Here is a 27,731-nt window from a genome sequence, read left to right as displayed (position 1 = left end):
CCATGCCAGAGGGGAGTGGACATGAGGAAGAGAAACGGTTCTGACTTGTTGGGGTCCTTCAGGTGGCTGCCAGGTCAGTGAGCTTGACCACGTTGTCTTCTACAGACCCGATTCGTTGACATAATAGCAGCATTCTTCCCCAAGGAAAAGACAGGTCCTGTCCTTCTCGGCAGTGAGTAAATCTAGGGCCCTGCGGTTCTGAAGGGTGACCTGTGCCAATGAGGTGACCTGTTTTTGTAAGGATGTTAGAGATTCTGCTGCGGAAGTAAGTGCTCCTTCAAGTTCTGAATTAACGTCCTTGACAGCCCACAGGGAATGTCCTAAGGCTCCTCCCGATAACCCTGCGCTTGCCGCTGAGGCCGTTAAGGAAATGCCTACCACTAACGGAGGGAATGCAGCCCGTTTTCCACGTTTTAGAGGGTTAAGTAAGGATGGGTTTTCCTTCAGAGCTGCTATAGAGAGCGAGTTGAGGAACTATGGTGACTAACAGACATGGGCTAGGCATGTTGGGGAGTATAATGGCCGTGAGAGTGCCATTGCACAGAAGAAGAGACTGGTGGGGAATAAGTGGTGTGGTTGATGGTTAGGTTACGGTGGCAAAAACCTGCCAGAAGGGAGTTGGGAGCCGCGGATCCCAGAAGGCAAACCTGAGGAATCATGGTGTGGTTGCTTTCCTCGGGTTCCCATAAAGGAACATTCTGCAGGGGTTTCATAGGATCCATTTTGTAGCATGAGTTGGGCAAGCTGGAGACATCCGCGCTGGAAACTTTTATTGGAACTGCGGCAAGTAAGGGCCATGCTAGGGGAAGCGCACAGAAAGCCATTTGCTGGACTTGCGGCGGGGAAAGTTTGGTTTAGGTCGGACAATGTGTCAGTGATGATCCGTAACCAGGTAGAGATGGGTGAAGCCTGAGAGTCAGAAGTGCTTGGCTTTCCAGGGATGCGAGCAGCCGTGGTTCTGAGTGTTTTGTGTTGACTGAGACAAGAGAGACTGGGGACTCCATGGGAACATATTCCAGGTAACGGATGAGGAACCTCAGGGAGTGGAGGCATACCCACCGCAATAAAAGGAAGCCTTTACTCCTGCTGCCCAGCGTGGGTTCCCAGGGTCTGGGATGGTCGGCTTGTATTGGTGGGAGGCAGACTCAAGTTTCAATCTTCCTATTTTACTTGCCCTGAATATGCATCATGAATTCTGCATGACCAATAGGGGCAGCCCCCGTAGGTTTCCGGCCACTGTTTGCAGTAATCCTTATTTGGGTCATATAAAAACATAAGTAAGGGCGGCTGGCTGGCTTAATGAGCTCAGAGGAAGAGGAAGAGAGTACAGTATAGACGGCTGAGGAGCACCCTGTTAGGGGGCAGCCAGAAGTGGTAGCCAAGCGGGTGGTCCGGGTGTTTTTTGTGTTTCTCTCACCTTGAATCTCCAGACACACGATGGTGAAGGCGTTACCCTTGGGGTGAGGATGAGGACGAGGATCAGAAAGCTAAGGTACATTTTCAGATATGTTCTCAGCTATGGGTGTAAGGGCAGAAACACGAGAGAGGCGAATTTTTAAAGGGTCCGTAGGGTGGGGAGAGCAAGAGCATGTAGGTGTGGATTCTTGCGAGTCCTCTGGTCCGATGTTGCCAGAATCAGTTTCCTGGATGCATGGTTTGAGCCTGGAAATGTGAATCCATGGAGTTAATTGATTATTTGTGAGTCTGAGTTTTGCTCCGAGGGAGTGCACATGATGACCGAGGCGGGGCCCTCCCATTGGGGTGCAGTTGGGGTCTTTCACCTGGGGGCAGTGATATACCTGTTGGCGGGGTGTTAGGGTGAGGGAGTTTTGAGTAATGGTTGGGTCAGGTGAAAGCCACTCCTGGTATTTCCAAAGTTCAGGGCGTAGATGGAAAAGGAGAGGTGGAGCGTAGGAATCAGGTACAGGTAACTGTTCAGTCCGTATTCCGGGGGGTGAGAATGAACGGCCGTACATAACCTCAAATGGGGAAGGGTTGGATGGTTTCTTTGGTAGAGCCCTGAGACACAACAGGGCCAAGGGGAGGACCTTAGTCCAGTCTCAGCTTAATTCCGTGGTGAACTTGGTGAGGGTTTCTTTGAGAGACCGGTTAGTTCTTGCGACTTTCCTGGAAGCCTGGGGACGGTGAGGGCAGTGATGGTACGCTAGCCAGCCCCTGGGTTCTCTGCCAGGTGAATTCTGGACCATTATCTGATTGGATGGAAGTGGGCATCCCGAAACGAGGGATTGTGTCAGATATCAACCGATCCACAACCGTGGAGGCCCGCTTATTGGATGTGGGAGATGCCTCTCTCCACCCTGAGAACGTGTCCACCAGGACTAAGAGATATTTGATGTTTTTACACTGGGCATGTTTGTGAAATCTATTTGCCAATCAGCTCCCGGGGTGTGGCCACGGGCCTGATGAGAAGGATAGGGTCTGGATCTTAAGGGGGTGTGGGCATTGGTCCTCTGGCAGATCTGGCCTGCGGCTGTCACCTGTTGCAGAAAGGTCTGATCGTCAGAGGAAAGAGGGAAAAAAGATGGAAGGAGAGTCGATAAGCTCTGGGGGCTAGAATGGAGCAGTGAGTGGAGGAATCTAGTGAGCTGGTGAGGCTCAGGAGGTTGCTCCTCAGAGGAAAGGTGGAGGAATGAGGAAGAGGATGGGGCCTGCAGGGCGGCTGACCTGGTCAGCTTTAGAGTTGCCCACGGTGGCAGGAGAAGAGTCGGTCTGACGGGCTTCACCGTGGACTGTGCCCAGCTGTAAAGGCGGCATGGAAGCCTGTAGCAGGTTAGAAATAAGGCCGCATTCATCATAGCAGTTCCTTTAGTCGTGAAGAGTCCCCGCTCCTTCCCGATTGCCGCGTGAGGAACCAGGACAGGGAAGACACACTTGGAATCGGTGTATAGAGAAAGCTTTCTCCCTCTTGCCAGTTCACAGGCTCCTGTGGGGCTGTAAGTTCTGCTTGTTGGTTGGTCGTGCGGGGCTTGAGGCCATGGATGGCGCAGGAAGGCACGGGTCTGCGTGTTCCCTTAGGAGTTTGTGTGGACGTGTGAGATGGGGCAGGTGGGACACAGGGGAGGAGGAGTGACCAGAAAGCTGTGGGCGGTGAAGACAGGGCACCCATAGAGTAGCTCAAAGGGCTAAGGCCTGAGGGCCCTTGGGGCTGCCCGAATTCAGGGGAGGGCCAATGACAGTGAGATGATCCTGGAGAATGCCGTTAGGCCTCAGCCTGACCCGAGGATGGGGGTTGGTGGGGGATGTGGAGCCTCCGAGTGATGTTGAGGCCTTTGGAGACAATTGAACCACCTGAGAAGCGAAGGCTGGGCCGTTGTCTGAGTGGATGGAGGCGGGAAGCTCGAACCTGGGAATGATCTGCTGGATGAGGATGGAGGCAACCGTGTCAGCAGTTTCCCTGGGGGTAGGGAGGCTTCTCTCCAACCTGGAAAGGTACCAACCAGAGTAAGTGGCAGTGAAGCTCTGTGCCTAGGCCTGTGGGTGGAGTTGACCTGCCCGTCCTCGCCTGGCTGGTGGCTCCTCATCTGAGGTGTGGGGAGCTCAGGTTTGACGCTTCCTTGTGGGATGCTGGAGAGCAGACTGAACAAGCAGGTGGACCTGCCGGAGAGTAGTTCTCGCTCCTAGGAAGGGAAAGGGGGTTGTGAAAACTGGAAAGAGGGGTTAGGAGAGGGTTTTAGAGGGCCCAGAGTCTCTGGAGCCAGAGGAGTTGGTCAGGAGTCCTAGGTCTCCGTCTTGGGCACCAGGGCTGGTAGTCTTGAAGAAGTGGTTGACTGACTGACTGGTGGGTGACTTTGTGTATCTGATCTGGCAGGAACTTCTGTAGGCAGTTTAACAGACGTGGTCCTATTAGTGGTCCTATTAGGAGGAACCTAAAGAGGACTAACGGGTCCTGCGAAGGGGAGGAGCCCAGGCATGACTGAACATTCCCCGTGGAGCCTGTGGGCTGGTCGCTGTCTCCTCTTTTCTAGCTGTTCTTGACCTTCATTACTCCTAGGAATGACTTTTGGCTTAACTGTTTGGTAGGTGTTTAGGATCAAGTGGTCAAAACTGACTTCGTTTCTATTGTCAAGAGTCAGCCGAGTCCCCACAGGGGTCGCTCGTGGGGGAACTTGAGAGCAGCTTCTCAGTTCTGCTGGTGCCATTTGCGCTGGGATGGGTCCAGGTCTTGCTTGACCATTGGCTTCCCTTGGAAGCATCAGGGATGTCTCCCGTCTCCAGTGACCCTCCTGTTCACAGCATGTGCACTGATTGGCTCTCCATTCTCCAGGGGTCTCATTAATCGCCCTGATCGGGAGGTTATGGGCCCAGAGTTGCAAAGCTCCTTAGAGAAGCCCCCTGTTCCCTGGATTTCAGACTGACTCAGAAGGCCAGAGCCAAACATTGGGTTTTTTTGGCCCTTTTAATTTAACTTTAAATCTTGATCATCAACATCCAGCAAAGTCAGTTTCACCCTAAATTAAGAGTACTGGGCTTTACCCGAAGTCTGGCCTACTTTGGAGTCATTCTGACACGTAGTAAGAAGGGAGGCAGAGGTTTATCTCAGGTACAGCTAAGATTTATAAATCTTAGGTAAAGCGTTCTGGTATTGAAGTTGATATTTGTTTTTAAATATCATTTTATAACATTTACATATATTGTTGCTTGATGTCACATGAATATATGATATTATATTTAAATTGTACCCAGGGTATAGAACTTGATATTGATCTTATTGATCACAGGTCCAGTTATAGAACATTAAATGATATAAAATCAATGTTTAAGTATATAGAATTATTCTGTTGTAGGGACGGACAAAGCCAGGCACCTAAGATAGCACCAAAGATAGGGAAACAGTCTTATTTGGTTGCAACCGGATTCAGAGGGCACATCTTCTGCTGTAATCAATGAATCCCCTGAACCCCAAGTTTAGGTAGTTTCAGAATTTTGTACCCAATATGTAAGGGAAAGGGCTCAGAAGTTCACAGTCTGCAGAAGTTCACAAAAAGCAGTTTTTGTTTTTGTTTTTTTTTTCTCTGTTCTGGGCAAGTTACCTTTTCAAGGACCCCTGGGAAGGGAGAGCCTCTTCTCCCCTCTCTTTCCTCGGGGAAAGACCCCGGGGCCATCATGGTCAAGGTCAGGTCATCGCCTCTGGCGCACGCAAGTCCGCCCTGCATGAGATTCATGGGGGCACGAGCTGTCCACGGGCACGGAAGACGGGAGGACCAATGAGAAAACTTTCAAAACAACTTGTTACGCGCCCACTGGCCATCGGCCCGCCGCCATGTTGCATTAGGGGCTCCTTACCTGAAAGGCCTGGGAGTTCTCAGGGAGACTCCCAACAGACACCCCCAGCCCTCCTGCACTTTCCATCACTCTCTGTGTCTACCCCCTCCACACACACACTTTGTTTTTTTAAATTCATTCTCCAAATCCCAGCAAAGCATCTGACTGCCACGTCAGGGAGTGAGGAGGGCCGTCCTTGAAGGAAGTGGGTGATGCCACCTTGCCAGGCCTTCCTGGCTCTGGTCCCACCCCTGCCCTGCCTGCCAGGCCAAGTCTATAAAAACCCAAGTCCTCCCCTAACTGCACGACCAGGCTGAGAGGCAGCACCATGCAGCTGAGTTTTAGTGGCCTGCGGGCTCTGGTGACAGGGGCAGGGAAAGGTAAGTGAGCCAGTGTGTGAGTGCTAGGCGCTGGGGAGAACAGGGCCACCAGACACCAAGCCACATAGAGGCCCGTGGTGACCTTGTTACAGCTCACCCTCCAGCACCTGACTGCACCCACCCAGGGCTGGAGTCCCTCCCCAGCCCACAGAGACGGGAGAGCTCACCCTGGCCTCAGCCAGACCCAGGCTGGCAGATGGGGGTCCAGCTACAGCCTTCTCCCTTGGGCCTGGTGGGAGGGAGCTGCCCTGGGCCTGACTCTGGTCAGTCCCTGCTCCACTTCATCCTGGCCCACTGCCCTCTGACCAGCATCACCTCCCTGCTCATTCCAGGGCGGGAGGGGCTGCAACTCTCACCTGCACCTGCTCCCCGCACCCCAGCCCTGACCAGGTGTGTCGGGCCACCTCTCCACTGAATCCCATCCTGCAGGGATTGGACGGGACACTGTGAAGGCCCTGCAGGCCTCAGGAGCCAGAGTGGTGGCTGTGAGCCGCACCAACGCTGATCTGGTCAGCCTATCCAAAGAGGTGAGGCTCACAGCCCTGCTGGGGCCAGGCCTGCCCTCCACCCCTCAGGGATGCCACGGGAGCCTGCTGGCACCACCCACAGGCCTCCATGCAACGTCTCCCACAGTGTCCTGGAGTGGAGCCCTTGTGTGTGGACCTGGGAGACTGGGAGGCCACCGAGCGGGCGCTGGGCGGGGTGGGCCCCGTGGACCTGCTGGTGAACAATGCTGCTGTGGCCCTGATGCAGCCCTTCCTGGAGGTCACCAAGGAGGCCTTTGACAGGTAGGAGGAGGGAAGAGCGCTCTGGCTGGGGAGAGGCCACCTAGCACAGGTGGGCAGAGCATGGTCCCTCTCTCCTGCCAGGTCCTTCAATGTGAATCTGCGTTCTGTGTTCCAGGTGTCTCAGGTGAGCCTGTGGGAGGTGTGGGCCAGTCACAGGGTGGGTGGGTAGGCTGAGGTGAGCTGCCCCACTCTTGGCTGACAGATCGTGGCCAGAGGCATGATCGACCGGGGAGTGCCAGGATCCATTGTCAACGTCTCCAGCATGGTGGCCTACGTCCCTTTCCCCAGCCTGGCTGCCTACAGTGAGTGCAGAGCCCCTGGCTCTGGGGCTGGGCCTCCCTGGAAGGAGGCTCAGTCCCTCAGGGGTTCTCAATGCTGTCCCCGTGCAGGCTCCACTAAGGGTGCAATGACCATGTTGACCAAAGCCATGGCCATGGAGCTAGGGCCATACAAGGTGAGCCGAGCCTGGGGGGGCACTAGAGGGACACAGAGGTCGTGGGTGAAGGGGTAGGGTAAGTAACCACCAGCTGAGGTTGCCACCTCTGGTCCCTGGTCCCAGATCCGAGTGAACTCGGTGAATCCCACGGTGGTTCTGACGGCCATGGGCAAGAAAGTCTCAGCTGACCCTGAGTTCTCCCGGAAGCTGAAGGAGCGCCACCCATTGAGGAAGTTTGCAGGTCTGGGGAGGAAGGCGCGGGTGGGGCGTGTCGGACGGCTGAGCCCCACAGACTGACCGGTGGGCGCCCCGCAGAGGTGGAGGACGTAGTGAACAGCATCCTCTTCCTGCTCAGCGACGGTAGCGCCTCTACCAGCGGCTCGAGCATCCTGGTGGACAACGGCTACCTGGCCTCCTAGAGCCAGCCAGCAGGCCGGGCCACCCTCTAGCTGGGCTGTCGGGCTCGCCCCTCCCAAGCCCGGGCTCTTGCCCCGCCCCCCGCGCAAGCCCCGCCTCCACACCACGGCCCCTCCCACCTCCGCGCCCGCCACCGCGCACGTCGAGGGGGGCACCACGCCCAGCCCTCCCCACCTTTTTGCTCCCGCCCCTGTTAAGCCCCACCTTCAATCTACGCCCCGCCCACGCCCTGCCCCTAGCCCCGCCCCGCCCTCGGCCCCACACCCCCCCAGACACGTCTCCCAGTCCTGGCCCTCGGCCGCGCCACGGTGCGGGCCCCACAGACCACCGCATCCCGAGCCCTCAGGCCCACCGCTGCCTCTTTGTCTAAATAAATAAATGGACGCTATTTTCCCGGAACCAGCGCTCTGGGTGGGCGCGTTGCGACGCTGGGCCGGGGGAACAGTGACCGCACGCCCTGAAAGCTGCTGACCCCGCCTCGTGGCCAAAGGGCTGCGGTTCTTTCGCCAGGCAGACGCCCCTTGCCGCATGCTCATCCAGCCCAGGGCAGAGGCAAAAGGCCGGGAGCAGCCTGCAGCGACCTCCCTCCCCTGCGGCTCACCCAGGGTGCAGGGGAGGGGAGAGGTGCTGCACCCGGGAGGACGCTCGGCCAGAGGAGCCCAGCGTTCAGAGGCCGCGGGGAGGGCGGTGGATCAAGTCTGTCCCTCCTCTCCCTGGGACGCCCGACCCGCTCCGGGCACACCTCCCGCCAAGAACACCGGAAGAGGGCGCCCGAGCGCGCTCGCCCTCTCGGCTCTACTGACCGTCAGGCGGAATCAAGCCCAACAGCCCTGCCACGCAGGGCTGGCCAGAGCCGCTTGCAGGCCCTGTGGGGGGGTTCAGCTGTGCTGGCCCGGGACACGGCCCGGGCATTTTGGAGACACTGGCACAACGTCCAGCCCGGGGCCAGGAAGCAGAGAACGAGGGGCTGGGGCTGAGACGGCTAGGCAAGGGGCTGGGAGGGCACGGTGGGGTGGGAGTCGCGGGAGGGTCCTTGTGACTGGTAGCAGCATGGTCTGAGCTGAAGATTACTTTGGCCAAGGATCACAGGACAGTTGATACAACTGATGAGATCTGGACACTGTGCCGGGGACAAGGCCCAACCACTGAAAGGGTCTAAGCAGAGGTGCCTCTGAGGAAGGACCATTTAGGGGCTGTCCCTCCCTTGGTCTCTGGCAGGCAGAGGGCAGGGTCCAAGGTTAGGGACAGAGGCAGATATTACAGGGACCTCACAGGGGGTGATGAGCAGGCTAAAAGCCAGGCCTGTGGGGAGAGTGTACTTGACCATCTTCCAGCATCTCTCAAATCCGTGTTCCATATTTGATGTCGATTTTTTACCTTCTAAAAATTCACTTTCTTACCTAATTAAAAAAAAAATTCTGAGTCTCCTGCTTCACCTGTCCATCCTTGCCTCCAACCTGTCCACCCCAAAGCCCCATATATCACCACTTCCCTACTACAGAAGGTCATCAGGACAGTAGTGACTCTAGACTTCCCCACCATGACCAACAGAACAAAATAGCTTTTGTAGAGTGATCCAGCCCTGGACATGTACACTGTAACTGAGGATGAGGACTCAGGGAGCAGTACTCTCCTCTGCTGGCCTCCCTCCCATCACTCCAGTCCTAACTCTCTATTTATTTGGTGCTGGGGATTGAACCCAGGGCCTTGTGCCTGCGGGGCCAGCACCTACCAACCAAGCTCTACCCCACCCCCTTCCTTTCTATCTACTTTTAAAGGTGCTGGTGGCCTGATGGGCAGTCTGGGGTGGCCTTGGGATCAACTAACTCCCTTTGAGGCTAACGTGGAACCCTGTTGGCAAGTTCATTCGGTCGTCCGAATTCTTTCTGGGCATTACGTGAGCCAACAAGACCCACTCCCGGCCTCTGGAAGCGGGAGGGGTGAAACATTTTTGCACCTGTCAGTACTGTGTTCTCCATTACAGGAGTAGCCGCACGTTATTTCTGACATTACCTTATTTTATTATTATTATTATTATTATTATCATTATTATTATCATCATCATCATCATCATTTTGTAATAAATTTGGCAGGGAAAAACTTGCCAATCGGGACTCGCAAAACCAGATTAGAGCGCAGGGCAATCTGTGGGCAGTTTGAAAAGGCCCGCCCCAGGGCCAACGGGGACTCCGCCTCTCCACCGTTCTGCCCTCCCCTCTTCCCAGGAGGGGGGCATTATTAGAATGTCCCCGCCTCCTACCCAGAAGCCGCCCTGTGATTGGTCTTGCAGCGCCCCACCCCCGCCAGAACTCCAAGTCCCGGGGCCCAGCACAGGGTTCCCAGGAAGAGTCGCCATGGAGCTGGGGCTTGCGGGCCGTCGGGCGCTGGTCACCGGCGCTGGCAAAGGTGGACCGCGGGCTGGAGGCGCAGGCGGGGGGTGGCTGGCGGAGGTTTTCCGGCACTGAGCCGCGCTCGCCCTAGGCATCGGACGCAGCTTGGTCCAGGCGCTGCATGCGGCGGGGGTACGGGTGGTGGCTGTGAGCCGGACCCAGGCCGACCTGGATAGCCTTGTCCGCGAGGTAGGCGCTACAGTCTCAGCCCTGCGGAGAAGCGGGTGAGTGGGTCCCTTTGGGCCCCGGCCTCCCCTCGTGGGCACGGTGCTTCCCGCCTCTGGCCAGGCGCCTGGCGCTGGTGCTGGCAGGGCCCGCAGCACCCCCTCCCAGGAGGCGCGGCTTGGTGGCTGGCGGGGTGGGGGGTAGATTGGCTTGGCCCCCTGGGCTTGGATGAGGTTGAAGTGTCTTCTGACCTGGCCCTGCGCCAGGATCGCTGGGGCAGAGAGGAAATGAACTGGATGGAGGCGGGCCCAGCTCCGGGAAGCGCAGCCCCGGTTTGCCCGTAGGCAGCTGAGACCCCGGAGACCCCGGAGACCCCTAGCTCCTCTAGCTGAAAGCCCTTTGCAGCCCCAGCTCCTCCCAGCCCAGTTCCTTCCCTCAGGTGGCAGCCGTCCACCTGTGCCTCTTCTTTGGCACGGAGCCGCTGGTAGCTGTGCCTCATCCCAATACAGTGTCCTGGAGTGGAGCCCTTGTGTGTGGACCTGGCAGACTGGGAGGCCACTGAGCACGCCCTGGGCAGCGTGGGCCCCGTGGACCTGCTGGTGAACAATGCTGGCGTGGCACTGTTGCAGCCCTTCCTGGAGGTCACCAAGGAGGCCTTTGACACGTGAGCCAGCTGGGGTAGAGGAACACTGCAGGAAGGGGATGTCCCCTGCAGCAGCCCTAAGTCCCTGACCAGGACTCTGCATCTGCCACTAGGTCCTTTGATGTGAACCTGAGGGCTGTCATCCAGGTGTCCCAGGTGAGCTGCCCTGCCTGGTAGGAGCAGGAACTCTGAAGAATGGTGCTGGTTCTGCCTCCTATCTCTCTGCAATTTCAGATGGTGGCCAGGGGCCTGATTGCACGGGGAGCCCCCGGGGCCATTGTGAATGTCTCCAGTCAGGCCTCCCAGCGTGCACTTACCAATCACACTGTCTACTGTGAGTGACTGGCTGTGACCTGGTCCCTGCTCCACCCCAGCCTGGCCAGCTTGGACTCTAAGATGTCCCCCTTCACAGGCTCTACCAAGGGTGCTCTGGACATGTTGACCAAGGTGATGGCCTTAGAGCTCGGGCCCTACCAGGTGAGCTGGGCTGGGGCACCTCCCACCACCCAGCCCACATGCCCAGGGCACCCTATGGGCCTTGCTGATCCCTGCCCGTCCCTGTGCAGATCCGAGTGAATGCAGTCAACCCCACAGTGGTGATGACACCCATGGGCCAGGCCAACTGGAATGACCCCCACAAGGCCAAAGTCATGCTGGACCGCATCCCACTTGGCAAGTTTGCAGGTGAGTCAGGCTGAGCCAGGTGAAGCAGCACCAGTGGCCTGTGCCTGCTGGGGTTGGGGCTGGAAGCCACTGAGCCACTTCCCCAGCCCCTTGTCTGTGCCCGACATGCCCCCCCTGCCCACAGAGGTGGAGAATGTGGTGGACACCATCCTTTTCCTGCTGAGTGATCGAAGCAGCATGACCACAGGCTCCACTGTGCCAGTGGACGGGGGCTTCTTAGCTACCTGAGCCCGCCCACCTCAGCCCCATACTTAGCCTTCCCCTGCCCTCCAATAAACCTCATTCTTCAGCTCCCTGTGTGCCGATTCTGAGGGAGGCCCAGGCCCAGCAGATTCACCAGCCAGACCAGGTGGTGGCCTGGCTCTCACACCTGAGACTCAGGCCCGACTGGCCTTCTGGCAGGAGCTGGGGGGTGAAGTCTTCATGAAGGCTGGCTCCTACAGTGGTGGCCTGTGGCAGGGAGCTGTGTGGCAGGGAGCTGCAGCCACCTGACTGTGGGCCTCCCTTGGAGTTAACGAGGGAGAGGCACGTCAAATTCACTCATGCACTGGTGCCCGAGCGACCTGGTTGATTTGACAACTGTCCCCCCATACTGGAACACCCCACAGCTTTTGTGCTCCAGCTGTGGGCTTGCCCATTTCTGTGGTGTAAAGACCCTATTTCAAGCTGCTCACTCAATGTCACTGGATGTGGAGTGGAGAGAGGTGGGCAGTAGCACCCTATTAGGTCCAGTAGTAAATGGAAACATCCCGAGGCACAGATGACACTGTTATCACAAAATAGGTGGTCACGTGTTGTATTTTTGTTACTAGGGATTGAACCCAGGGGTAATTTATCACTGAGCCATGTTTGCAACCCATTTATTTTTAATTGTGAGACAAAGTCTCATTAAATTGCTGAGGCTGGCCTCAAACTTAACGATCCTCCTGCCTTAGCCTCCTGACTAAATTTGTTTTTAAATATACTTTTTTAGTTGTAGCTGGACACAATATCTTTATTTTATTTTTATGTGGTGCTGAGGATCGAACCCAGGGCCCTGCACATGCTAGGCAAGTGCTGTACCTCAGAGCCACAAACGCAGCCCCTACATTTGGTTTTAATAGTTGCAAGTTTAATTACTAATGACGGCTGTTGTTAACAAGTAGCTAGCAAAACACCTGGAAACGCATCAATCAGCCCTCCTGAGCCAGTGTGAACTGCCTGGGCACACCATGGGGGTGGCCAAGTGTGGCCCTGCAGGGCACCCTCTAGTCCTGGGTTTGTCTGAGGCCTCCAGGGTAAAGTCCAAGCCCTGGACTATGGCCCGGCCCTCCCTGGGCTGCCCCCACCTCTTCTCTCATCTCAGCAAGATCAGCTGTCACTCCTCCTGACCGCCATTTGTTTGGTGAGGCTGGGCCCTTCCTCTTCTTAATAGCAGCCAGAGGAGGTTGGTGCTGTGGGGAGCCGCCCTGGGTCCAGCAGGACTTCATGAGGCCCGGCCGGGCTCCAGCCTCTGCACACCTTCCCTGGCAGCCCCCCAGGCCCCGGGTCAGCCAGCATCCAAAGGGGCCAAAGGCACCTGCCTTGCTGTGGTCTGGGGAGGGCTGTGGGGCCGGGAGCAGTGCCTCTGACCCAGGGCGTGAGAAGCACAAAGTCCCATTTGGGAGCCTGTGTCCAGGCCTGCTGCCACAGACCCCTCCGCATCTGCCGGGGGTGGCTGGGGGTGAGCCGCCCAGGGCGATGGGCAGGACAGGCAGTGAGAAGCACGAGTGTCGATGGAGAATGTTTTATTGTATAAAATAAGAAGGGGCCGCCCCCTCTGGGGACGTAGTGGACAGAACCTTCCCCCCCACCCCCCCCCACCCCTCAGGGAAGCCCATCCTGGGGCTGCCCTGGACCCACCCCTGCAGCCCTGAGGGAGACCCTGCTCCCTCCTGGCCTCTCATGGGGGCCAGGGAAGGCTGGAGTTGTACCCCAGAAAGAGGAGGCAGAGGGGACAGGACCCTGTCACCCCAGCCTTGTCCCCATGCTTCCCCTCCCCACCCATACCACTCCCCACAGCAGACACCAAACAGCTCAACACAGGGCACACTTGGGCCAGGCGCTGTCCCTCCCCAGGCTGGCCTGGGGGGGCTCTAGAAGACCGTGCACTTCTTGCCAGGCTTTTTCACAGGGGGTGGGCAGAGCACTGCCCGGATGGCCTCATCAAATACCGTCTTCAGGCCCCGCTGGGTCAGGGCAGAGCACTCCAGGTACTTGACAGAGCCTGGGGACAGCAGGGTAGTGGTGGGAGAGAGAGGGGTCAGCGAAAGGACAGTGAGGATGGGGGCAGTGGGAAAGCAAGCAGGGACCCCAGAACACACCCTTTATCTCCCACCTGGGGCCATGCTGAACCCACTCACCAATCTCTCGGGCCATGGCCAGGCCCTGTGGGTAGGTAATAGGTGCCAGCTTCTTGTCCCGCAGCCGCTCAATGGTGTCCTTGTCATCACGGAGGTCCAGCTTGGTGCCCACTAGGAGGATGGGCGTGTGGGGGCAGTGGTGCCGCACCTCTGGGTACCACTGTGGGGACAGAGGCTCTGAGCCTGCAGGCACTTGGCCCCCTCTATCTAGGCTGCTCCCCCAGCCCTGCCCAGGGCAGGCCCCGGTTCTCCAGGTCTCTTCATTCCCTCCTTGGACACGCTGGGCCCCTCCACTCTGGGGCACACTGGGGACACGACGGGGAACACAAATGCCCGGCCAGAAGGCCTTAAGGCGCACCAGGCCACCAGTCAGGGCCCACCTCCAGGGGGGAGCTGTCTGCCCCCTGACAGCAGTGTCCCCCTGAAGCAGAACGACATTCCGTTTCCTCTGACGGACACGCTGCTTAAGGTGTGCAGGAAGAGATCCCCGACTTGGGGCAGAGGCTCAGGGCCAGCCCTCCCCAGGAAGTGCGGTCCCTCCAGCCGGGCCTACCTTGGCACGGACGTTCTCAAAGGAAGCTGGGCTCACCAAGGAGAAGCAGATGAGAAAGACGTCCTGGAGGGAGGGCAGATGAGAGGTCAGGAAGGGCTCAGAAGCTCCCTGTCCCCACCCTACCCAAGCTCTGCAGCTCCTTTGGCTGCCCTGTTGTCACCTACAGTTTGAGGATAGGAGAGCGGTCGCAGCCGGTCATAGTCCTCCTGCCCTGCGGTGTCCCACAGCCCCAGGTTGACTGGCTTCCCATCCACCATCACGTTGGCTGAGTAATTGTCAAAACTGCAGAGCAAAGTGGCAACGGGGCTCGACAGGGGCTCGACAGGCCACCCAGCAGCCCGAGGGAGGACTCAGGTTCTTAATTAAGTCTGCTGCCCAGCGCTTCAACTCCACTGAGGAGGCCCACAACCTGGGCCACTTGGGGCGAATGAGGGGCCCAGAGGCGTCCCCGTGTGCGCTCAGCCCCCCAGCCGGTTGCCGCACCTCCCACCCGCACGCACTCACACAGTGGGGATGTACTCTCCGGGGAAGGCGTTGGTTGTGTAGCTGATCAGCAGGCACGTCTTCCCCACGGCGCTGCGGACAGAGGGCCAGCCCACGTGGTTCGTGGGCCCAGCCTCGCACCCTCTGCCTAACAAGGGCAGCCCCTCCCACGGAGCCAGAGACCAGTTTGGGTGGCTGGGAGGGTGGGGTGGGGCCCGGGGACCCCCAGCAGATCCAGAGCCACCTGGGACTGGGATAGAACATCCAGGGCGCAGAAGCAGAGCCTCCCCACCCTGGGTCCGGCGCGAGATCCACGCGCCCGAGAGGGCGGCAGGAGAGGGTGGGGCTGCGGAGGGCTCGGTGCAGGTGAGAGGCCTGGCCCCACCCACCAGGAGCCCAGGCGGGAACCCGCCAGCATCAGGTGTGCCCGGGCGGAGCCCGCGGACCGCGCAAGCGGGACCCGCCCCACCCGCCCCTGGGACCGGCGGCCGGGCCGGGGAGAGAGCGTCAGGGGCCATCCCACCAGGACCCCGCGCCGCCGGCCGCCGCGCCCCGCCCCGGTCCCGCCGACCCCGCACTCACCCGTCGCCGACCACCACGCACTTGATGGCCTGCATGGGCGCGGGGCCGGGCGGCGGCGGGCGCGGCCGCGAGCCGAGCTGCGGAGAAATGCCCGGCGCCGCAGCGGCCGCGGACCCGAGCGCCGAGGAGCGGCCGGAGACAGCCGAGCGCCGCCGAGCGCGGGGCGCGGAGACAGCCGAGCGCGGCGCGGCGCGGCAGGGCGGGGCGGGGCGGGCGAGCTGCGGCGGGGGCGGGGCGGCCAGTCCGTCCCCGCACCCGCGAGCTGCCGCGACGCTCGGACCCGGGGTCCACACCCCAGGGCCAGGCCTGCGCGGCGGCGGCGCTTCCGGGGACACCGCCCCCCTGCGGCCGGGAAGCCGCTGGCGAAGACGGAGACGCGCGGATCTGCAGCCCCGGGCCGGGACCTGGCGGCCCTCCGGGCGCGCGGCCGCAGCGAGCGGCGACCCCGCCCCGCCCCGCCCCCGGGGGCCTTCCCGAGGGGTCGAGAGCGGCACACAGAGAAAGGCGCTGGGCCAACAGGCATCACCGAGAGCAAAAGTTGTGTATTCCAGACTGCGCTTGCGGTGGGAACGCCCTCCCTCCGCCGCCGCCGCTGTCCCCGCGTCGTTATGGGATCGGGACCCAGCAGCCCCTTCCTGTGCACGCGCACCCCTCCTGGCTTAGGGCTGGAGGGTCACTTTGGCTTGGGCCGCACGCCCATGGAGCGCCAGGTTTGTTTGTCCCCACGGTTGAAAAGGCCTGAACTCCAGGCCTGCCCTCGAGGAAGGATGCTTCCAGGGATGCCACCCCTCGGTTCTGCCAAGGCGATCCTGCTTTCCTTGCCTTTCACTTTGGGGGACTCAGAGATCTCAGGGGAGACCCCTGCACATAAGCCAAGACGGCATTTTGTAGGAAGCTCGCCCGCTGGGCCTCCTCGTCCCGGATGCGCGCGATCTCAGCCTCTTTGAGTCTCAGCTTCTCTCGAAGGGACGCGTTCTCGCTCTCCTTGTCCAGCAGCGCCTCCCGGTGGTCACTCGCGATCACTGCAGGCGAGGGGTTCAGTGAGAAGGGGCCGCCGCTGAGACCCGTTCCAGCTCACTCTCAGGCCAGGTGTGAACGAACGCACCTTTCAGCTGTCGTTCCAGGGCTGCCACTTTCTCCCTCAGAGTCTCCTGGGCTGTCAGCTCGGCCCGCAGGCGGCCCATCTGCTCCTGCAGCTCCACTCGCACTCTGGTCACCTCGGCTACCTTTTCCTGGTCTTTGTTGCTTAACTCCTGTGGGGTATGGGGATGAGACCCAGCAGCAGCAGGCACCCCTGGGACCTGCATCCCTGGAAGCCCCACTACCTGCTGCAGCTCCTCTATGCGCCGTCTCTGCCCCTCCACCTGCAGGCTGAGCTGGCTGGCACGCGCCTGGGCCTCAGCCACTGTCTGCTTCTGCTGTATGCAGGTGCCCTGAGCTTCATCCCGGGCTTGCGCCAGCAGCCGCAGCTTCTCCTCCAGATGAGCCAGGTGCTGTTGCTGCGGGCGGGCATGGGAGGCACTGCTGCCCAAGGGCCTCCTGGCCTGAGCAACAGTACCCATATGCACTGACTCCCACCTCTAGGCAAGCTGAGGGAGGGCTCCACAGTGCCACTTGTTATCTCTGTGCCTCCAGGACCATCCCCTGGTGCAACCCCAGGCCTGAGTCTAGCCCTGTTGATTCCTGGTGCTGCCCTCTCCCCTCTCAGAGGCCTAGCTGTGGGGCCCACAGCCCTGGCCTTGCCCACATTAGCCACATTCCCAAGGGCTCATTAGTCCCACAGGCCTTGCAGGGTACTGCAACCAGCCATGTGTACCTGTGGCCATGCCTCACCTCCTCCAGGCGGGCCTGGTTCCTGGCCTTGATGAGCTCCTCCTCAGCCTGGCCACGCTCGCTAAGTGCTGCTGCCTTTACACGGCTCAGCTCCTGCACCGAAACCACAAGCTAGCCCATCCTGCTCTGGCCCAGGATCCCTTCTGGGCCATGAGGCTAAAACCAGGAAGGTGTGCTCCAGGGTTCCAAGACGGGACACAACTGGAGCTGCCACCCCTCGTTCACCCTAGGCTGGAGCTTGCCTCAGTCCACGTGGCTCACCTCCTCCAAGGACAGCCTCAGAGCCTCCAGCCTCTGCAGCCTCTCCTGCATGGCCCTCTCACTTTCCTCCAGGTGTCGGGTCATGTGCTCCACCTGCCCAGGAGTGGAGTCAGAGGTCAGGGTGGGGAGGTGCAGGCTCTCCAGCCCACCCCCATGGAATCCCTGCCCTGGAAGGCACATGTCTCTGGGGGCACCCTGAGGGTGCTGGCAGGAGCCAAGCACAAGGGCACAGCCCAGCCCTGGTGCCCTAGGATGCATGCCAGAGCAGGGCAGGTGGGCATCCTTTTGCCTGTGGGGAGCACACATCAGATTGCACTACACAACGCACACCGGAGGGCCTGGGCCTGCCACCAGCAACTCAAGACCAGTGAGGGGACCCCATGAGGGGTGCGCTTTGGGGCCATGGCAGTCTGTATGCACCAGGTGGATGGGGGAACCGGGGGAACCAGGGGCCCCATGATGTGCACCAAGAATGCACCTCCCTGAAGCGCAGTTTTTCGGAGTCCTCCATGTTCTGTCTGGCCCTTCTCTTCTCCACATCCAAGCGCTCTAAAGCACAGGAGGAAAGTGTGATGAACCTTCTCTGGAATGCTCCATCCCTGGGGCTCCCTGTCCCCTCAGTGGCAGGCCTGCCTGTGCCTACCCTCAGCCTGGACAACTCGAATCTTCAGCTCAGCTGACGTGTTGGTCAGCTCCTGCCTGGTCAGAAACAGCTCTTCCTGCTGAGATTTTAACTTCCGCTCCAACTCATCCACCTGGAAAGCCAGCAGCATGGGCCGGAGCTGGGCCAGCCAGGCTGGCCCCATCTTGGCTCCCTGGGTGGTGACCCCATGACCCTCGTACCTGGTTTCGAAGCAGCAGGTTCTTTTCATTGGCAGCAGACAAGTCTCTGAGGAGCTTAGACTCCCGTTCTGCAGCTTCCTGAGTTGGGTGTGGGGTGAGTACCACTGGTTACACTGCTGCCCCCCCCACCTGCCCGCTCGCACGTGCCCCACCTGCCGGCTCGCACGTGCCCCACCTGCTGCTCCAGCCTGCGTTCTTTCTCTTCCCTCTGTGACAGACTCAGCCGTTCTTGCTCTGCCGTGGTCAGCAGCTCCCCCAGGTCCTGGGACTTCTGCTCCGACAGAGCCAGGGCAGCCTCAGTCATCTGCAGCCTGCAAGAAGAAGGGCCAGCCAGCTCCGCCCCAACTCCATCAGCAATGTCCGGGGGCCTCTCTCCTGCAAACCCAGCCAGCACTCACCTCTCAGAGAGAGCATTCGTGAGTAACCACTGCCTCTGCCTGTGCACAGGCCGTACTCCCTTCCCCTGCCCCCTGGGCACAGCTCCAGTGTTCTGAGGTCACCCCTCTCCCTGCTTACTTGGCCTTGAGGGCATTGATGATGGAGTGCCTCTCCTTCAGGGCTTCCTGAAGCTGCCCCACACGTGCTGCCGATGCCCTGTGTGCAGAGGAGGGTCTGAGAAGCCCAAATCCGGGAGCCCTCCCTGGCCTGCCAAGCAGCCCTGGTTCCTTCTGCACCTGCGGCTCACCAAACTCGGAACTGAGAGGGTGTGTGGCACCTGCACTGACCCTCCAGCCCTCCTGGGGAAGCTCACAATACAACTCCTTCTCATTCTCAGGCAAGTGACCCCAGGTGTGCAGCTGAGCTGCAGCCCCGCCTCCCCAACCCTGGGCCCACTCACTGGCTGCTCCTGGCCATCTCTTCTCGCTGCTTATCGATTGTCTCCATCAAATCCAGAAACTGGGGACAGAACAGGCCAAACCCTCTTCAGGGTCCAGAGACTGCTTGCCCTGCCCTGCCCTGACCAAGCAAAGGAGAGCAGATGCCCACCTACACAGTTGGGCAACACTCAGCCCCTGGCCCCAAGCCTCATTCAAAGGAAAAGTGCCCTGCAGAGAGGAGCTGGAGGCTGGGACACTGGCTCTCACGTGGCACAAGGAAGTAGGACCAGGAGGTCACCTTAGGGGTGGTTATCTGTGCCTCAGAGGCTCCAAGGTCTGGAGGAAGGAAAGATAGGTATAGCACGGGTGCAAGGGAGTAGAGAGCGGGCCACAGCCAGCTGCATCCACAGCAGCCAGACTGGCCTGTGGGCAGCTCCGAGGTCTGTGAGGGTGTCTGCTTACCTGCTTGGACTTCTCCTCCTGGAGGTACTGGACCTCCTTGCTGAGCAGGTGGGTGCGGGTCTGGGTCTCCTGGAAGGCAATATGCCGGTCCCGGTTGTGCTCCATGGCTTGCTCTGTTGGAAGGAGCTGTATTATCCACTGGGTGGGTGTCTGCTCAGCCTTAGGAAAGGCAGAAGACTGGCCCAGCCCTGCACCGGCTATACTGGAAAAATGGCCATTTGGGAACCAACACTGTGGCAGGTACCATCTCTAACAAATCGACACACCCGCCTCCAGTACAGGGGTGGGGGGGGGGCTGGATGCAGGAGGTGCCTGGTATGGGGGCATCTCTTGCACATCTGGGGAGGTCACTCCACCACAAGGTGGCCACCATGCTGGAGCATCTGTCCTCTACCACAAAGGTTAAGGGCCACTGTACGACCTTAACAGGTATTCTGGAAAGACCTAGGCAGCTGTAGAAGTCAAAAGCCCTTTCTACAGCTACTGCTTGCATGGAGGAAGGTCCAGGAACAGTGAGAACTTGGAGATGACAGAGGGTTAGGCAGACCATCAGGAGGAGGTGACCCTACGGCAGAGGAGTGTGGAAGAGGCCACGGTCCAGACTCTGGGCCCATGCTCAGACTTCTGTGGCTAGCATTGTACAACAGATGGAGGGTTATAAGATGTGGATCTGCTATCCTGGGGCTGAGGTGTCATCCACAGGGACTTGGGGGAGGGGTCACCAGTAGGAGAGGCCATAGCTCAGGCAGAAGCAGCATAGGTCATGTGGCCCTGTACCTATAGGTCTCTTAAGCACAGCCACAAACACAAGGATGACCAGGAGACAAACACCAAGAAAATACCCTTCCTAGCTAGGGCCAGGGCTCCTAGTCACAGGGCCCCAAGTTTGCCGGTCTGTGAAATGTGACATCCCTCCCCCATCCGGGGTCCTAAGAACTGAACGAGCACGTGGCTAAGTCCTCGACAGCCACAAGCAGCAGGCACCTATTGGGGAGCCTTCTGCTCTTCCCTCATCTTCCTGGTGCCTTCCTAGGCTGGGCTACTCCTGATAAGCTTACCTGTCCACAGCCCTGAGCTGCCCCCCTCCCATGGTGGACAGGCCTCTGTCAAAGGGCTTCATGCCTTGCTCCAAACTGAGCAGCAAGCAGCCTCGTGCACCCGTACCCACGGCTCTGAGGACATCACTGGGGACGTTGTTCCCAGCCAGGTCCAGCCTCCACAGGGTTCTGTTGCTGGGGAGACAGTTCACCAGGGCCCGGCCCCCCAGGAGGCCAACGTTATTCCAGCGCAGGTCTGGAAGGAAACCTGTTGTCACTAGATGGAAGGCACCTGGCAGGGTGGGGGAGCTGGCCTAGCCCAGGTTGCTTCCTTTGCCTCTGGTTGCCAACAAAGCAGGAAGCCCAGCCCACTCCTTCCAGCAGCAGAGGGATGAGGGAGCAGGGGATGAAGGAGATGCCCCAGGTCCCACCAGGGAAGCCCGAGTGCAGAAGGCCTCACCCAGCTGCTGGAGGGCAGCATTGCCCTTTAGGGCCAGGGCCAGCTCCTCTGCCCCCTTGTGACTGATCTGGTTGTTGCGGAGGTCCAACTGCTGCAGGGTGCTGTTGGCTGCCAAGCCCCCACAGAAGGTGGCAAAGGCATCTTCCCAAGTGCCCAGGTTGTTCCACTCCAGGGTGAGGCTGTGGGAAGGGGACTCGAGGTGCTCAGCCCAGTGGAGCACCTGACCTAGGGGGACCCAGGGCCTAGAGACTACAGAGGCTGTGGGTAGAGGTTGGAGTCTCCTGAGTGATTCATACCCACCGACTCCCCACCGACGGATGTGGAACCCAGACAACAGGACTATGTCCTCTGGGGCCAGCCCCGAGCCACAGGGACCTGGGAGGTGCAGGTGGGTTGGAGGTGCTGTACCTCTGAATGGACTGGTTCTGTCGAAGGAGTTTTCCCAGAGCCTCAGCCCCTGCAGCTCGAAGGTTATTGCCCTAGGATAGGAACAGCCTGGCCAATTACTTCCTGTCACCCTAGTAGGTTCTGAATACCACATCCCTACCCCTTAGAGCTTTGGTCGGGCAGTAGGCAAGAGTAGGGAGGCAAGCTCTGGAAGAGGCACGTGTCCTTTCAGAACCTAGTTTCCCTGTATCCTGGGACTGGTGCCCTCAGCGTTTATGGGAGCACTGCCCTCAGCACAAACGTGTGGAACAATCAGAGGGGAGTCATGGAGGCCCTGGGCGCCAGAAGATCTTACAGACATGGTTTCTGGCCACTGTCAAGACCCAGACCCTAGGACCCTGCTTTTCCCCCTCTCCTACCCAAAGTGCAGGCGGGCTCACCTTCAGATCCAGAAACCGAATGACAGTGTTGGCACACAGCCCTTGGAGCAGTAGTGTGGTTCCTGGATAAAGGAGATGAGTGGTCACTCTCTGCCTCTGCTGGCCCTGAGCCCTCACTGTGGGCCCCATCTCAGGGCATTTCCCCAGACACAGGAGGGAGGACTGCCCTGCTGTTCCCACTGTTCTGGGTTTACAATGGAAATCAGTCTTCTTGCTCCTTGTAAAGTTAGTTTGAAACATCTGCTGCCCTGCCAGGCAGCCCTGGGCTGTTGATATCTCAACGTTAAGGCTCCTCTTCCTCAGCTATACAGGGAAACTGCCCTCTGCTCCCAGGTTTTGGGAGGGGACACTTTCTCACTTTAGGACATACAGAGAAGAGGAAACGATCAAGTGGCACAGAAGAATTCCCTGCCTGCAGCTACAGAGGCCAGCCCTTTAAGTTGCAGAGGCCACCCTGCAGCTCAGGCACCCACCTTCCTCGCTCAGCATACAGTCGCTAAGGACGAGCTCTGTCAACAGTGTCTGATTCTGCAGCAGCTTGCCCAGGGCCCTGCAGGTGTCCACCGTCAGGCTCTGCGTGGCCAAGTCCAGCCGGCCCCGTGGAAGCTGGTGCAGTTGCTGCAGGACAGCCTCCTGGGGTTCGGACCCACTCTCCTTGCACAGGCGGCTGTAGGAACGCCGGAACTCCTCCATGTCCCCGAGTGCGGACTGGGCCTCCCCTTCATGCTCCTAGAGACAGGCTCCACATGAGCCGGCTGGGCAGGCGACCGAGGGGCCTCCTCCCTGGGGGCCTACACCTAACTGCGGGAGGGGCAGCCGCTAAACACCCGGCTCAGCGCGGGCACTCGTGGCGCCCGGGCGCGGTCGGCGCCTCGAACGACGGGGGCTGGGGGTGAATTTCGCTGATCCTAAGGGGGAGGCCTAGGAGGGTGGGATGGGAAGGTGGATGGATGGTCGGGACCGCTCAAGGAGGGCGTCCCAGGTTGGCAAGGGAAGTCAAGGAAGCAGGCAGGCGCGTGGCACGTACCCCGAACCCACCCTACGGACCCCGCGGCTCCCAGCCCGCCCTCACGCCGCGGAACCCACTAGCAGCCTCCGCACTTCCCGCGGCCCGGGGCGCCACAGTATCCAGGAAGAGCAGGGGACGCCGGGAACGACGAAGGGGACTACAACTCCCAGGAGGCGTTGCTCACCAAGAACCAATGAGAGAGAAGGGCGGGCGCGCGCTGCAGAATGCAAGCCTAGGAGCTCCGGCTCATTGGCTGGGAGTGGCGGTGTGGGGGCGGGGTTACAGGGGAAGCGCTCCGTGTCATTGGCCAGGGGTGTGACCAGGCTCATTGGCTGAGGCGCAGGTTTCGCGGAGCGCGGGCTGCGGTGGCGGTCATGGAAGGATCCTGTGCGGGCTTCCGGAAGGTGAGACCCATGGCTGGCGGGCTGAGGATGCTCACGCTGCAGCCCCAGCGTGACACCTGAAAGGGCCCGAAGCCTGTCCGCGCGCTCTTCTAGGGCGAGGTATCGCGGCCAGACCGAGGGGTCTGCGGAGGCAGCCGGGCCGCCGCCCGCCCCTCGGTTCCACGGAAGAGTCGGCGCGCCGTCCAGCCTCGGAGCCGCAGGGCGTCCCACACCGCCCGGCTGCACGCTGGCCGGGCTCTGTCGGGGCAGAGGCGGCTGCGGCCTGCGTACTCACCGTGGGCGGGCGAAGCTGCCGCGCGGAGGCGTTCCCTAGGCGGTAGGGCCGGGATAGCCCCGGGCCCCGAGGACCTGGTCTTGGAGAGGAGGAGTTGCGGATCCCAGAGGGAAAGTCACTGCGGCTTGGGCACTGCCTGAGACAAGACCCGGGAAGGGTCACAGCCTGTCGGGCTTTGGATTAAGCCCACCTGGACAGCTAGATCCTTGCGGGCTTTGGCTAGAGCTGGGGTTGTGATCTTTACACACAAGCAGGCGTCCTCAGCGAGGGTGACAGAGGGGACTTGTAGCCTTGTGAAGCCTGTGTGGCGGGGCCCCGGAGCTTGGCATGTTCACAGTGCCTTTGCTGACCCTGCCTTCCTGGAAGTCACTGCAGAATGACTCCAGCAGCTGTCGTCCAGCCCCAGGCAGTGGCTGCCTCTCCTGCGTGGTCTTCCAGGGCAGCATGCCAGGGGTCCTGGAGCAAACGGGGAAGGAGGCGCCTTCTCTCCCTCTTCTAGTACCCTCCTGGTATAGCACTTGATAAGCAGAACCAGCAGGTGGCACTAGGCTCCTGTTCTCGTTGACAGGACCCCTTCTGGCCACTGGGCTGTCTTCCCAACAGGTTCTTCACCAGCTCTCAGAACTTTGCCTCTGCATTCACTTTTGCCCATGCTTCTCTGCGCTGGGTGAGACGGTGTGGCCTCCCTGTGGCTGATGCTAGTGGCCTGATGGGTGCTAGCTCACCCTCCCCTGTGTGACAGCCTGTTGTCTGGGCTCCTGGGTGCCCATTGCTGCTGCCTTCCCTCCTCCCCACCTGGCCCAGGATGCTTCCTTTCTCATCTGCTTCCAGCCCTGCGAGTGGTCCCTTGGCCCCACAAACTGCATGGGTTCTTCTTGTCCAGCTGCCCTGACCCCCAGGTTCACTCACCATATCACCATCTCACAGAAGAGTGTCATCCTTTCAGGTGTCAAGCCACACAGAGGGAAGCCCAACAGCTAGGCCCCACAGCAGAGCCTACTTTTTAAGACCTCAGCAGCCCAGTCTTTCCTCGACGGTGCCCTTCCACCCACAACCCGGAAATGGCACCCAATTTCCTGCCAAGGAGAGCTTAACAGGTCTCAGGCCTCTGTCCAGCCCCTGCCTAGCTAACTGCAGCCCAACTCCTGTTCCCACCACACCGGTCACCTCCACCAGAACAATGATGCCCCTTTGCATCCACTATGCAGCATGGAGCTGGTGCCAAGTGAGACAGTATTGGTGGGCAGATCTTCCCAGGCCTCTGGAGCAGGTAGCTGTAGCATCCCCTCCGCCCTGCCCATTTGAACTAGGGCTCTGCTTCCTCATGGAGAGCCACTGCCCCTCAGGCCCCAGGGTGATGCAACAAGACCTCTCCCTTTCTTTCTCCCCAGAGCCCCGAGGGTGCAGGTGGCTCCAAATGGGATTTCTTATCCCTAGAAGGGGTCCCACAGGCCCCCCTACCAGTCCTCCTGGACAAACTCTTCCCCCTCAGCACAGCCAGATGCCTCCCCGATCCTGAGACCCTGGGGTGGCAGTGCTTTTAGCTGGAAGTCAACCTGTTCCTTCCAGAAGGGGTTGACCCTCCCTCCCCTCCAGGAGCTGGTGAGCAGGCTGCTGCACCTGCACTTCAGGGATAGCAAGACCAAAGGTGAGTGCCAGTGGGAAGCTTGCAGGAGAAGGGAGGTGTGGGGGGGTGTGGGGACAGGGTCTCCTGAGGGCTCTCTTGTTCCTTACAGTCAGCGGGGATGCACTGCAGCTCATGGTGGAGTTTCTGAGGATCTTTGTTGTGGGTGAGCCAAGGGCCCAGCAGCTAAAAAGCAAAAAGCATTCAAAATTCTTTTACTTTTCAACGTGAACACTAAGCTTTTCTCAGTTCCCACAAACACCTAAGCTGTGCCCCTGACAGGGAGGAGCCACAGCCTGGCTCTTCTCAGGGGTGCCAGTGGGTGCAGGGGGTGGCGCAGGGCCAGGGCTCCAGTCCCCCGACTTTCACCCCCTCACTTCTCGGATTCAGAGGCAGCTGTCCGGGGGGTGCGCCAGGCCCAGGCAGAGGGTGCAGTGCTTGTGGACGTGGACCAGTTGGAGAAGGTGCTCCCTCAGCTGGTACGTGGAGTGCAGGATGGCTGGTCTGGGGTGTCCTGGGGGGTGCCTGGCTGGCTGCTGAGTGCCCTTCTCCCCAACAGCTCCTGGATTTCTAGGGATGTTCATCCTCCCTAGGTCACCCCCAGGGTGGCTGAGTGTCTTCTGAGGCCTGTGGGGTCTGCAGTGCATTGACAACAGTGTTATCACCTGGTTCTCAAGAACCTCCTCCAGTGTTTGAAGGGCACTAAGGACCTAGCACTCGGTGCCCTTAATAGTATCCTGTCCCCGTGGCTCCCAGCCTGATGAGACTCTGGGACACACAGGCAGGTACAGGGAACAGATGGACTGGCCTGCTTCCCATTCCCAGCCATGCCAGTATGTATTGTAGCCACCCCAGTATTAAGAGCCCACCAGCAGCTTGTTAACCATATGGGCCTCCCCTAGAGGATGCCCCCCTCCGAGCTGCAAATTTGTTCCCACAGACGAACACCAATAAATCAACATCTCTTCTCCCAGGCTTTGCCTTGTTCCTCCTGGTCACCAAAGTCAAGTTGCTTCAAAGCCTTAGCCTGCATGTCCCCTTTCATCCATCTTGGTAGAATGAAGCCACACCCTTAGGAAGGAGAGGATGGGCAACAAATGGCATGTGTGCACTGTCCACCAGGGACTAGGCCAGGCCACAAGACAAGAGCCTCTACACATGTGGCCAGCTCTCCTACAACATACTGTTCCGTTCACAGGCCACAGCAGGCAGTCATGTCCAGGAGCATTGCCATGTGCTGGTCTCGGGCCACGGGGCCCACTTACTATGGCCAGGACCAGGATACACAGGATGAGAGGGACCCAGAGACCAGATAGATGCTTCCAGGTCTTGTACCTGCTTCAAAGCCATGCTGAAACGAAAACGGGCCTCTCCCATCCCTGCTCGCCAGTGGCCCCAAGCAAAGTACAGGTCAGCTGCAGGCCATGCCCACTGCCCACCTCAGCAATGCAAGGCTGTGTGGTCCCATGCAGGTGGTCTGGCAGTCCCAACGCTCAGACTGGCCAGCTAGCTCCACTTGTGCTGGAATTCAGGAGGCACACAGGGTCTTCTATCCCTGTCCCCAGCAGCACCTTGTAGGGCTAGAGAGTCCCCTCCTTGAAGCACCCAAAGCTGTTCTGTCAGAACACAGGGCGGGGACACCACTATACCACTGGGCACTTGGCATCAGATGTGGCCTCCTGGACTCCTGCAGGTTTCAGGTCTGGTGGGGGATGGGCACGTTTGGAGGGTGTGTGTTCAGGCCCCAGGGCAGGATGGACAGCACCTGCTCCTGCTAGGGCCCAGTGTAGCCTTGGAGAACCTTTGGAGGCAGGAGCTGGCCTGGGCATAAGCCCCACAGGTCCAAGGAGCAGCTGGGTAGGCAGGACTGCTCTGAGCTCCTGTGTGTCCCCACTCAGCAGACGGGTGTCTGCAGAAGTCAGGAGATCTGCAAGGGAGGGGCTGGCTGGTGGTGACACAAGGGCTCCAACTAGTGTAAGTGCCGGAACTGGCTCTGCAGTCCTGATGGGGGCCCAGGAAAGGGTCACCAGGATACCCTATGCTAGGCCCTGCCCAGGGCGGCCCTGCAGGGGTAGAGGAATGGCCTACTTTCTCCTCCTCCTTTCTAGTAGAGTACTGAGATTAATTTGGTGACAATAGGGAGAAAGCCATTGCACCTAGGGTCTGGCCTGCCCAGACCTTTTGCAGGGGACACCAGAACTCTTGTATCAGGAACACCAGTCCAGCCAGGCTTCTTGGGGCCAGCCTGGTCGTGGGAGAGGAGTGAGCGGGACAGAGGCCTGGGGGCCTTTGCTTCAGGAAGGACGATGGAGAGCCTTGAGAGAAGCATGTCTTTATTCCTGCTTGGGGTGGGGTGGGGTGGAGTCCGGTCCTGCGGCTCTTGGATGGCAGCTCTCACCTCTTGCTGGCTGCAGCACAAATACACGGGGATGACTGTGGGTCCTGGGACCCTTGCCCACCCTGGTCAGCCAGCCCTGCCTGCCCACCACCAGCACCTGGCAGCCTCAGCCACTTGGGCACCTTGCCCGGGTTCCTCCTCATGGGTTGCACTGCCCCTGGGAGAGACCCAGGGGGTCCTAGTGCCCCCTCCTCAGCTGCTGGCTCAGACTCCAGAGGCACAGCACCAGGGGTTGGCAGTGGCAGGGGAGACCTGGTGGCCCTGGACATGCACCTGGGATGAGACACAAAAGTCAG

At 59.7% G+C, this 27,731-nt stretch overlaps 6 protein-coding genes across 18 annotated transcripts in view; 3 read left to right on the top strand and 3 right to left on the bottom strand.

Moving 5' to 3' along the window:
- Window positions 1–5,544: 5,544 nt before the first annotated feature.
- LOC113198158 (carbonyl reductase [NADPH] 2) lies at window positions 5,545–7,306 on the top strand. The gene is made up of 8 exons (XM_026410778.1): window positions 5,545–5,663; window positions 6,093–6,190; window positions 6,297–6,451; window positions 6,533–6,575; window positions 6,654–6,753; window positions 6,841–6,905; window positions 7,011–7,128; window positions 7,203–7,306. Exons 1-8 carry the CDS (start codon window positions 5,612–5,614, stop codon window positions 7,304–7,306), a joined length of 735 nt encoding a protein of 244 aa, XP_026266563.1. The 5' UTR covers window positions 5,545–5,611.
- Window positions 7,307–9,628: 2,322 nt separating this feature from the next.
- On the top strand, window positions 9,629–11,846 carry Dcxr (dicarbonyl and L-xylulose reductase). Of its 2 annotated transcripts, none has more exons than XM_026410756.1 (8): window positions 9,629–9,710; window positions 9,786–9,883; window positions 10,369–10,523; window positions 10,616–10,658; window positions 10,737–10,836; window positions 10,915–10,979; window positions 11,069–11,186; window positions 11,311–11,846. In XM_026410756.1, exons 1-8 carry the CDS (start codon window positions 9,659–9,661, stop codon window positions 11,412–11,414), a joined length of 735 nt encoding a protein of 244 aa, XP_026266541.1. In that variant the 5' UTR covers window positions 9,629–9,658; the 3' UTR covers window positions 11,415–11,846. The 2 variants fall into 2 exon arrangements, with proteins under 2 accessions (XP_026266541.1, XP_026266542.1); XM_026410757.1 differs by having other exon boundaries at window positions 11,273–11,846.
- Window positions 11,847–13,209: 1,363 nt separating this feature from the next.
- Window positions 13,210–15,288, bottom strand: Rac3 (Rac family small GTPase 3). 2 transcript variants are annotated; one of them, XM_026410800.2, is made up of 6 exons: window positions 15,186–15,288; window positions 14,625–14,696; window positions 14,285–14,402; window positions 14,121–14,183; window positions 13,564–13,727; window positions 13,210–13,431 (listed from the first exon to the last, which is right to left on the bottom strand). In XM_026410800.2, exons 1-6 carry the CDS (start codon window positions 15,218–15,220, stop codon window positions 13,371–13,373), a joined length of 513 nt encoding a protein of 170 aa, XP_026266585.1. In that variant the 5' UTR covers window positions 15,221–15,288; the 3' UTR covers window positions 13,210–13,370. The 2 variants fall into 2 exon arrangements, with proteins under 2 accessions (XP_026266585.1, XP_026266584.1); XM_026410799.2 differs by having other exon boundaries at window positions 13,568–13,727.
- Window positions 15,289–15,717: 429 nt separating this feature from the next.
- Window positions 15,718–22,842, bottom strand: Lrrc45 (leucine rich repeat containing 45). Of its 4 annotated transcripts, none has more exons than XM_026410797.2 (18): window positions 22,765–22,842; window positions 22,200–22,455; window positions 21,727–21,788; window positions 21,308–21,378; window positions 20,900–21,078; window positions 20,567–20,695; window positions 19,403–19,515; window positions 18,961–19,019; window positions 18,639–18,716; window positions 18,298–18,433; window positions 18,123–18,200; window positions 17,923–18,034; window positions 17,758–17,828; window positions 17,280–17,372; window positions 17,019–17,111; window positions 16,511–16,684; window positions 16,291–16,438; window positions 15,718–16,207 (listed from the first exon to the last, which is right to left on the bottom strand). In XM_026410797.2, the coding sequence occupies exons 2-18, from the start codon at window positions 22,417–22,419 to the stop codon at window positions 16,011–16,013; spliced, it is 2,013 nt and encodes a 670-aa protein (XP_026266582.1). In that variant the 5' UTR covers window positions 22,420–22,455; window positions 22,765–22,842; the 3' UTR covers window positions 15,718–16,010. The 4 variants fall into 4 exon arrangements, with proteins under 4 accessions (XP_026266582.1, XP_026266579.1, XP_026266580.1 ...); XM_026410794.2 differs by having other exon boundaries at window positions 22,813–22,840; XM_026410795.2 differs by having other exon boundaries at window positions 22,754–22,819.
- A 237-nt stretch (window positions 22,843–23,079) lies between these two features.
- On the top strand, window positions 23,080–27,269 carry Cenpx (centromere protein X). Of its 6 annotated transcripts, none has more exons than XM_026410785.2 (6): window positions 23,081–23,139; window positions 24,360–24,510; window positions 24,622–24,683; window positions 25,010–25,061; window positions 25,150–25,203; window positions 25,428–27,269. In XM_026410785.2, the coding sequence occupies exons 1-6, from the start codon at window positions 23,110–23,112 to the stop codon at window positions 25,628–25,630; spliced, it is 552 nt and encodes a 183-aa protein (XP_026266570.1). In that variant the 5' UTR covers window positions 23,081–23,109; the 3' UTR covers window positions 25,631–27,269. The 6 variants fall into 6 exon arrangements, with proteins under 6 accessions (XP_026266572.1, XP_026266570.1, XP_026266569.1 ...); XM_026410784.2 differs by having other exon boundaries at window positions 24,360–24,683; window positions 25,428–25,516; window positions 25,597–27,269; XM_077800824.1 differs by adding an exon at window positions 24,017–24,080 and having other exon boundaries at window positions 23,129–23,139; window positions 24,360–24,683.
- An 84-nt stretch (window positions 27,270–27,353) lies between these two features.
- The window catches only part of Aspscr1 (ASPSCR1 tether for SLC2A4, UBX domain containing), a 35,971-nt gene continuing 35,593 nt past the window's right edge, over window positions 27,354–27,731 (bottom strand). For all 3 annotated transcript variants that reach the window (XM_026410779.2, XM_026410781.2, XM_077800821.1), the window contains exons 15-16: window positions 27,533–27,708; window positions 27,354–27,445 (exon numbers count right to left, since the gene is read on the bottom strand). In XM_026410779.2, the coding sequence (XP_026266564.1) occupies window positions 27,432–27,445; window positions 27,533–27,708 (190 nt within the window). In that variant the 3' untranslated portion in view covers window positions 27,354–27,431. The remainder of the gene's footprint in view (window positions 27,446–27,532; window positions 27,709–27,731) is intronic.

This window comes from Urocitellus parryii, chromosome 7, assembly GCF_045843805.1.
Source record: "Urocitellus parryii isolate mUroPar1 chromosome 7, mUroPar1.hap1, whole genome shotgun sequence".
NCBI classification, from domain to species: Eukaryota; Metazoa; Chordata; class Mammalia; order Rodentia; family Sciuridae; genus Urocitellus; species Urocitellus parryii.
Note: the sequence above shows the minus strand (reverse complement) of the source record. Positions and strands in the feature narration are given on the sequence as shown.